We start from the raw sequence: 10,000 nt of genomic DNA, 5'->3' as shown, positions 1-10,000 counted from the left end.
GAAATCTATAGCTACTTTTTTGGCAAATGAAATAAATGCTACAGATAGAGACGTAACGGGCCCAGCAGAGCAAGTCCAAATTATGTTTCCTGTAAAGGATAAAAATATCAATTAATAATGCAGGGTATTTGAAGCCATTTTTTCTGGGACGTAGATGAATAAGCAATCAAAGAAAGTCGAACTCTGTGTGATATAGCACGCCGCATTGAAAAATAATCGATCTTGTTTGTTGTGCACTGAGATAACCAAAAGTCACCTAAATAACCATATTTGTCAGCATCGTGGCATGAAAACAAGCACGGTGACCCCCTCTTTTTATTACCTTTTTAACATCTCCTTGTACTGTAATGTCATCATACCAAGTTTCATCGGAAATCTATGACGGGTTCTTTTACCCGGGAATCACCTTAAATGGCCCAAGTCAAAAAATTTTTATGATTTGATTTGATTTGATTTCTGTACAGCGGTGTCCCCAGTTAGTGCCCCAGTGAGCCTTTGACGTCATTTTCTCCTCGAACCAGCTCTCTCAAAAACTAAAACGTTAGTATTGGCGGACCAGTAAATAGAAAAATTCGAGTTAAAACAAACTGGTGTCTTTTGAAAATCAATATATTAGCACTTTATGCTCTCATGGCAAATGTTGAATAAATATTGTTTAATTTTTGAAAAAGTTCCTATTTGTTTGCACTATAGATATTGATGAATGCGAGCTTGGTAACCACACATGCTCAGAGCACTCTTTCTGTGTGAATGCTCTTGGTTCATATGCTTGTTTCTGCAGTGAGGGATTTACCGGATGGAATTCCCCGGATGGCAAAGAAAAGTGCACTGGTTTGTGAAAAATGCTAACAAGTATTTTATCAATTATTGCCACGTGATGATCGTTAGCTATGCATGTTTCGCTTTGTCTTTTTTGTGTCCTTCGCAGCCGTTTTTTCTATGTCACGCAACGAGCGTTGCATGACATCGCAAAAAGACCAGGGACGCTTTGACCGGCCAGACCGGGCGTTTTGAAGGACTAACTCTACAACACCTTCAAATTAACACACTTTGAGGACGATGTATACTCCTCCAGAAGAATGCGAGGGATTATCGTGCAATTGTTCCTTCAAATTGTTGTATTCAGGCTCTGCAAACTTACGGGTCTGGTCGGCCAGTTCTGGCAAAAGGAAAGCGTCCTAGAGGTCTTCTCAAACACTTTGTAACTGACGATGTTTGTAACATCAAGTGTAAATCTTACTTGAATCTGCCATCTTCTAGTTCACTTCAGTTACTTGTCAAGTGTCTCGTTTCACTGCGTTTTTTTTACTTATAAGTGCTTGTTGGTACAATTCTACCTCGATGACGCCAAGGTATTTAGGTTACCAAGATGAAACCGGCCGTTTTTATACTTGAGACGTACAATACCTCTGGGCGACTTTGGGAAATTGAATTAAATGAGTCTTTTAGTTCGTCCCGTCTAAAGATGGGCGAGAGACGCATGATACGTCTCGACGAACTTAATAGTTTAGTGCGTCTTTGAAGACGCATTAAAGGATTTAGTTCGTCCAGACGTATAATGCGTCTCTCGTCCGCCTTTATACGGGACAAATTAAATGACGATCTAAAAGACGTATTAAATTAAATTGCCCAAAGTCGCCCAGACGTATTATACGTCTCTAGTATAAAAACGGCCACTGAAAGCCTGTGACGTATTTAGCTTGATTTAGCAGATTTTTTTCCCTTTGATGAAAAGTTAAGGGGATTGAGTTTTCGATAAAGTTCGTCAAAATTAAAATCATAAGGATTGCGGCGAAATCGTAATTCGCTTAGGCCTAGGGGTTTTTTAAAGTCTGCCAAGATCACGTATTAATTAGGTTTGATAGGTTGCCTTGCAGACATCAACGAATGTGAAACTGACTCAAAGCTATGCAGCCGTAATTCGGAATGTGTGAACACTCCAGGCTCATTCCATTGCATTTGTAGAGAGGGATATAAAGCTCGAGGCACCGAATGTGAAGGTACTATTGTAGTACAATAAGAAATGTACAATACGCAAATTATTAGTTCTCGGTGAAACATGGGTTGCGTTTTCATTAGTACCAAACACCACCGGCAAGGTAAAATTGCATGAATTTCCCCGCAATCAGCTTAAGGAGGCTCGAAAAGGGTTTTCAGCTGACCGCGCGCTTAGGACACAGACGCCAAAGAGCGACGGGAAATAAATTTTGTTAGAATTGTTGAGCAGTATCGTGAAACTGACTTACCTCGGTGGCCTACCCCGATCTTGTTTTTTTTTTTTTTTTGTTTCATCGTATTCATAGGAAAAAACATTAAAATTGATCTAGTGGATTTTTTTCATCCTCTAGCAGGCGTTTTCATAAATAACACAAGTTCTACTAAATAAAATTTCTCATACTATTAGTTAATTTACGAGGATTTTGGAAGCTTGAAAAAAATACTAGGTCACCGAATTCGTTTTTTAACGTATTTTTTAGAGGGTCTTGCAGTGATGTACCATTGCCATTACAACATTTGGGGATTCGCAGACACTGTTGAAAATTTGCCTGAAAATAGTATTAGTCAAATATCAAAACGTTTTCATACTGAAAGGATCGACAGAGTTGAAATCCTTTTCCAATGGAAACCCACAGTTACCTGTGGAAAGCCTCCTTAAAATCCACGGGCTCTGACAATTTCGTTCCTAGAGTCATCGCTCCCTTGACCAGCGGTCGGGAGAGAGAGACTGTGGTCAAATCCAAAAAAGCCATATTTGACTGGTTGTTGAAAAACCGTTTTTCTTTCCTCCCATTTTCAAATTCTAAATTGCGTTTTCTTGTGGATTTGTTTTTGAAAATATAGCATTTGGAATTTCCGAACTTTCACTTGCGTGACACCAGATATTGAAATATCTTTTGATTGAAAAATGGCTCTCGTTATTTTTGATCCGTCTCGTTTAAACGGTTTAAGTGCATTAGGAGGTGTGTTCAGTTATACTCACGTGTACTGTCTCGTGAGCAATCTCCTACCCAGAGTCCTCGGGCTTTTTGGTCAGCGGATGAGTGCCCGGAATGGCTCTGGGATAAGAAAAACCCTTCAATAACAATGACCACAACCAGGTTTTCTGAGCCCGCGAGACTGAACACCCCCAGCAAACCACTGTTTTAACGAAAACCGCTGGTCAGCAACCTGGTTCTGGTCATTGCTGTCTGAGGTCTTCCCTGGGATAATGGACTTGAACTATTTTTTCGATTGGTTGCTTGCATAACAATGGCAGTCCGACAGGAAGCCGTTAAGTAATTCGGAGAGAGACTCAAAATCTAAAACAAGTTTCAGTGCTGTTTGTTAATTCTACCTCAGAAATATACTGTATATAAATCACAAAAATAATAAAACGACGGGGTTTGAATTATGTCTATTACCGCACGGGAATTTTCCTACGCTGCTAAAAACTGATTACTGTTGCTGTTGCAAAAGTACATTGGGAAAACATTACATCAGTCTCTTTGAGGAGAAACCCGTGGAAGAAGGTCTTGTCGAAGCCATTCAGATTTATGGAAACATAAAATTGTAGTAAAAGAGGACCTTGGTGTCGTTTCCAAAAAAAATTGTCGATCGTGTTGCTTGTACAATGGTATTCTGAACGATGGAATGCACACTGAAACACTAAAAATACACTTACCGAAAGCGTCAGAAGTTTCATCTTCACTCGCTCTCACAGCAAGCCTATGATCATATACTCCAGTTTCTTTTATGGTTTGTAAGGCTAAAATTTTTGTTTCTCGAACAGTTTCAATCCGCCATTTCTACAGTTTATTGTTTTCTCTTTTCTGTTTCCGTTTAAACTTAAGCATGCGCAATAAGACCGGAACCCACGTTTTCTGGGAAAATGAAGTCCATTATCCCAGAGTCTTTCCGGGCGCTCATCCGCTGACCAAAAAGCCCGAGGACTCTGGGTACGAGATTGTCTCGTGAGTGAAAAGTAAGCGCTTTCTTTGGCAATACGAACTCCAGATGTTTTTTCTCGATTTCTAACAGACTCCCCTCATTCACGCGCAGTTATTAAACCGGAGCCATAGTTTTCTGATTCCAGTTTTGGATTATTCCAGGGCCTCCCGTGCCCGTTCCGCTGGACAAGGGTAACGGAGGCTCTGGGAACGAGATTGCGGGCTCCGAACGCTTGCGCATGTGCGTGACGTGATAATCGTGATAATTGGACCGGAAATGATATCAGTGACCTTTGAACCGGAAATCGGGTATCTTAAAATCGCTCGATGCGTTATGATGAGTACGGACTCTTCTGTATTTATTCTTCGTTGACAGATGTTGATGAGTGTACTTCAGGAGAAGCCGATTGTGCACATGATTCCCTGTGTGTTAACATGCCAGGCTTCTATGCTTGTCAGTGTAAGCTGGGTTATCGCCTCATCGATGATCTTTGTCAAGGTAAGAGCCAGGGTCGAGCTGATCCTAAATTAATGTTGCGTGGATACTTTCTATCTTACTTGTGAAGTGGTAATCAAGGGGCCAACTGCAAAAAATATCACAGAGCAAGACCTCGTTTTGAGTTCCTAGGAGTAAGCGTAGGAGACCAGGGCCCGGTTGTTCGAAAGCCGATTAACTTAATCCAAGATTAGCGTAAACTTTTGTTTCATGTTTTCAACTTTCTTTTGCTTATTTTTGTTTTTGAAGATTGACTTCTTCTGATGTAAAGTTGTGCCAAATATCAGCGTTGAACAGCATTTGGGAGTAGAGAAATAAACTCCTTGGTTAATTTTTAAGCTGGGATTAGCGTTAATCGGCTTTTGAACAACTGGGCCCAGGGTGTCAAGCAGCCCGTAGCCTTCAGAAAATAGGAAAACAGGAAATTTGAAGTCGAATAATAGGAAACAAAACATGAAAAAATAGGACAAAATAGGATATTTCACAAGTAGCCTACACAGTATATAAGCTGCCACACAACCCTACGATCTTCAATACCTTCAATTCACTCCTTATACCCTTACTCAAAAATTGTTTCAGCAGTTTCATTTTACACTTAATTTATGTAATGCAGCTCCGCAACATTTTTCTTGAGGTTTCCAGAACTCAGCACGACTGAAGTTTTCTTGAAATCAAGATGACCAATGTTATTCGTCGATATTTCTGGAATGACATTCCTCTTTCTATCCGAACTAACCCAAAAAAGGAACTTTTTAAGAAAGAACTGTTCAAATTGTACTTTTCCCGATTCTAAATAACCAAATGGAACTGTTTTGCTCATACTCAGGCTCAGTACTTTTCACAACATTGCTTTATCTTGCGTGTGTGTGTTTGTATGTCTTGTTTTAACTTATGCTTATGCTGCATCTTTCTTTTCTTTTCTTGCGTAATAAAAAATAATCCAGTAAGGCTATGATCCTCGCAGTCATGGAATTGAATTTTTCAGGCTTCTCTACGCAATTGCTAAAATTGCGTAGAGCGTCGCACCGGTATCGCGAGGTCACGGCTTCAAATTCCGTTCAAGTCCTGACTTTTTCAGGCTTCTCTAAGCAATTCCTAAAATTGCGTCCATAACTGCGAGGATCATAGCCTTACTTGATTTCATATCCGCTGTTCAGTACATGATTCATTTCATATATCACTTCGTTCATTGATTCGTTCCTCACGGGAAAATTAGAACCTACAAATGACTAGCTCCCATCGTCAGTGGCTTCATAGCTCAGTTGGTTAGAGCGTCGCACCGGTATCGCAAGGTCACGGGTTCAAACCCTGTTGAAGCCCTGAAACTTTCAGGCTTCTCTACGTAATTGCTAAAATTGCGTCGATAACTGCGAGGATCATAGCCTTACTTGATTTCATATCCGCAGTTCAGTATATGATATATCACTTCGTTAAAAAAATATAATCTCCCGTAAAATAAAAAAAACCTTTTAATTTATAACATAGGGCTAGTATAAATCTAAACTATATTTGGCCCTTTCTTCCTCTTTAATTCATTTTAGTTTGAACAATCTTTTAACAGTAGATACACCTTTTTAAAAAAGACCAGACCATGTGCTCACATAAAAGGGCACCACTGACTCCTAGGATGGCTGATGCCCATGCCTCCCTCTTAGTACGTGTCTGCAAATATGTGATAGGTTTCGTCAATAGATGGTTTTCAATCACGCGATGAGACGGCCATCTTGGTGCGCAAAAGAGTAGCAAATTATGACTCATGTTTTGCAACATAATAGTCAAATTCCCAAAAGACTTTTTTTCTCTATTGTTCTGTGCACCAACATGGCTGCTGCGAAAACCGTCTATAGGTCGTGTGTATGTATGTAGATACATGTCTACAGGATGCACTGAAAACTTCTAACTAATTAAGTACAAACGATGAACGAAATTATATATGAAATGAATCATGTATTGAACTACAGACATGAAATCAAGTGAAGCTATGATCCTCGCAGTTATCCGATTTCATTTCCATGAATCGCTCGTTCATCGGCTGTCAAAATACAGGCAAGATTTGCGCTGTGACGCTGTCTGGCCGATAAATCAGGGGCCGGTTGCTCGAAGCATGGTTAGCGCTAACCGGCGTTAAATACCATGGAAACCTATAGGCTCTGACACCTCCTAACCAACGGTTAGCGCGGGCAACCCTAAAACCAGGAATCCGGAATCCGGAATCCGGAATCCGGAATCCGGAATCCGGAATCACAGGTCATTGTTTTACCAACACAGAGAGTAAAACTATCCTAAACATTCATAAAAGCTACCCTTAGGCCTAAAAACGTTTGTTTAGGCCTAATTAGGCCTAAGGTTAGCTTTTATGAATCAAATCAAATCTTATCGTGTAACCGGCCTTTAGGTGGGCTCCATATTACCTAATTAAGTTCAAATTAAAAACAGGGGTAAAAGAAACCAAAGAAGTTGACTAAACACGAGGAGATATTAATAGAACATATTAATCAAAAATAGCTAAATAAATCAGTCATTTTTAGAAATGTTCAGACAGCAAACGAAAACAAGCTTAAGCATGTCAAGTTTTATATATCATGACGTGTAGTTACAGATGTTATTTTGAGCAATCCTCAGATAGCAGATATTTTCCGAAAAGGAGCATACATTTAAATCCTTCAAGTAGCGTGAGATATTCTTCCGATTGCCTTAGAGGAAGTCATCTGTTTACCAATATTTGTTCTAACAGGTGGCTTATAAAACTCTTTCGTTGGATCGCATACCTAGCATTAAAAATATGCACATCTCCTGCGTTTTGAAAGGTGTCAAGAAATATATTGAGTAGTAGTCGTTTATGTAATATTATTGGTGATATCTTTTCAAAAAAAAAAACAGATGTGAATGAGTGCCAACAGAATCTGGCCCACTGTCATCACCGAGCTGACTGTTACAACACTGACGGCTCGTACCTTTGTGTTTGCAAATCGGGTTTTCGTGGAGATGGCTTTCACTGTTCAGCAACCTCAGGTAAGGATTTATCAAAGAACGTTTATAGGATCTTTCAGCAACGACGACGTTAACGAAGACGCAAACAACAGTTCTCCGCTTCGAGCGTGCATTTTACGTTATGTCTACGATAGGCAGTTTAAAGGCGCCCGCAAACGAGGAAACATTGTTTCCCGAAATGTTTCCTCGGCGCGCAAAGGAGGAAACATTTGCTGAGGAAGCAAAATGTTTCTGAAGAAATTCAGAAACATTTTTGCTTCCCGGTTAGCAAATTTTGCTTCCGCAACAAATGTTTCCTGGGGCTGCAAACGGGAAACATTTGCTTCCGCAACAATGTTTCCTCGTTTGCGGAGCCTTCCGCAACGACGACGGCAACAGCAACGGCACTAAGCTAGAATATTATTGGTTGAAAAAGGAAAAATACTCGTGCTGCAGGTGCACCACGAATTTCTGTGCATTTCTTTGCCGTACTCCACAAAACAACAACGTGAAATCACCACAATTTAGGTTTTGACGACAACGTGAGCATACAACAATGAACCAAATTCATTTTTTATCTTTACTTTAAAACCGTTCGTACCCATCCACTTACAGGTTATTTCGCCCGTATTGTATGACTTGAACAAAGGTGGAATAATCGCTAAATACTTACGATAACGCTAAGTTTTATTTTAAAGTGGCGTTTTCGTTGACGTTGTTCTTGCTTAAACTCCCTGATATACCCGATCCAGTGGGCAGCTCTTTACAACCTCTAATTTCATTGGATCCCTTTAGGACCAGATGGGATTCGAAGCCACGACCCTCCGTGATCTAGTCGGATTGCTCTAACCACTGAGCTACTGGAGACTCTATGGTGAGAAAGGGTGAAATGTGGGTCTTTGACTCGAGCTACAGAGTCAAATACTAACGACTGACAGCATAGCTCATAACTGCATCGCGCAGTCACTCAAGTATATCTAAGGTGTGGCCAACCAACCACCCAGTTCTATCAACAAATTCATTTCATATGTGTATATCATTCTCACGTCCGCTCACTTGGGTGGTTGGTTGGCCGCATCTTAGATATGCTTAATTGTGACTGCGCGATGCAGTTATGAGCTTTACTGTGAGTCGTTATTTGACTCTGTAGCTGCGTGATGCAGCTCGAGTCAAAGACCCACATTTCACCCTTTCTCGCCATAGAGTCTCCAGTAGCTCAGTGGTTAGAGCATCCGACTAGATCACGGAGGGTCGTGGCTTCGAATCCCATCTGGGGCTCGGGTTTTTCCGAGGTCCCAATGGGTTCTATCAACAAATTCATTTCATGTGTATATCATTCTCACATTCGCTCCCTTTAGGACGCAGCTCTCTTGTTTTTAGGGTTAGGGTCCATCTTTGATTTTTACTTTATTTTGGTACATAGTTTTGAGCCAATCCCGAGAACCGTTTTAATAGCTGCGTACTAACCCGACGCGTTGGTGGGATCGGATTCGTTACCATTACCACAATGGCGCCCTTCAGACTGGAGTACGAGAACGACAACAGGTTTTCTGTATTGAGCACGAGGCATTGCATTTAAGGAACGAAATTTTTCGAAACGCGCGTGCTCAGAACTGAGAACTCCTACTCGTACTCGTACTCCAATCTGAAGGTCGCTGTTACAGTACGACGCGCCTTACCTTGGGCAGATCAATTATTGATCTGCGAGACACTGACAAATCACGATAATTTGCGATAACCGAGTTCAATAATTGTTTTATCATTCGATGACTGATTTTTTTTCCTTCACAATTCCCAACAATTAAATCACTTTTTGAAAGCTCAGGAAAGCGAACTGGCATTTTCACACAAGGGCGTGGTTTCAGTTACGCATGAGCAGAATGTTATTTGCAGGTCAGGTGATGGGCTCTCGGCCAATGAAAAGGAAGGAAAAATACATCGAATGATAATGTATATGACTTAATAAACGTCAGCATTTAAGTATTAATGTACACTAGGCATTTTTGGTGATTCAAGACATCTAGTAGTTGTGTCAGCTAGCAGTAGTAGTAGGAGCTCAAGCACGCGGCCACAGACGGAAACCGGAAGTGGACGTTTTGGATCCCAGGACAGTAGTCTCTCCCAGATTTTTAAATTACGCGTCTCGAACAAAGAAAAGATACTTAGCAATATAAAACGTTAAAAAGAAAAACAGTTCACTTTCGGTTGCCGTGCGTGGCTAAAAAACGCCGCGTGCTCAAGCTCCTTATTCAGAGCGGGAATGTCACATTTCAAGTTTGGCTACTTTACTGATCAGCCACTCGGACACCCTCAAATGGGAAAACCGGGTTTGGAAAAACAATTGTTGTCCCAACAGGAATGGTTGTTCGGAATTGAAAACACACGATAAGAAAACAATTTATGCGATACCGCAATTCAAGCCTGCCACTGACATACAAATTCTGCAAAAACTCCAGGCGCCTTTTACCTTTATCAGTCAGTTAACTAGAGTTGTTATTTGTTTGCTTGGACAGCTCACGAGTGTGAAAAAGACGATCAAGAATGCATTGATGCATTAGAGCAAGTCCATGAAGGGCCATGAAGAAAATCATTAAAAAACGGAAAAACT

General features: G+C 40.7%; 1 protein-coding gene across 1 annotated transcript in view; it reads left to right on the top strand.

Annotated features, from left to right (window-relative positions):
* LOC137971410 (uncharacterized) overlaps positions 1 to 9,973 on the top strand; it is a 23,401-nt gene extending 13,428 nt beyond the window's left edge. The window contains exons 10-13 of the mRNA XM_068818242.1: positions 694 to 831; positions 1,878 to 2,000; positions 4,303 to 4,425; positions 9,906 to 9,973. Coding sequence (XP_068674343.1) covers positions 694 to 831; positions 1,878 to 2,000; positions 4,303 to 4,425; positions 9,906 to 9,973 — 452 coding nt within the window. The remainder of the gene's footprint in view (positions 1 to 693; positions 832 to 1,877; positions 2,001 to 4,302; positions 4,426 to 9,905) is intronic.
* The last annotated feature ends 27 nt before the right edge of the window (positions 9,974 to 10,000 follow it).

Source organism: Montipora foliosa, chromosome 9 (assembly GCF_036669935.1).
Source record: "Montipora foliosa isolate CH-2021 chromosome 9, ASM3666993v2, whole genome shotgun sequence".
NCBI classification, from domain to species: domain Eukaryota; kingdom Metazoa; phylum Cnidaria; class Anthozoa; order Scleractinia; family Acroporidae; genus Montipora; species Montipora foliosa.
This window is presented reverse-complemented; position numbering and strand designations above follow the sequence as displayed.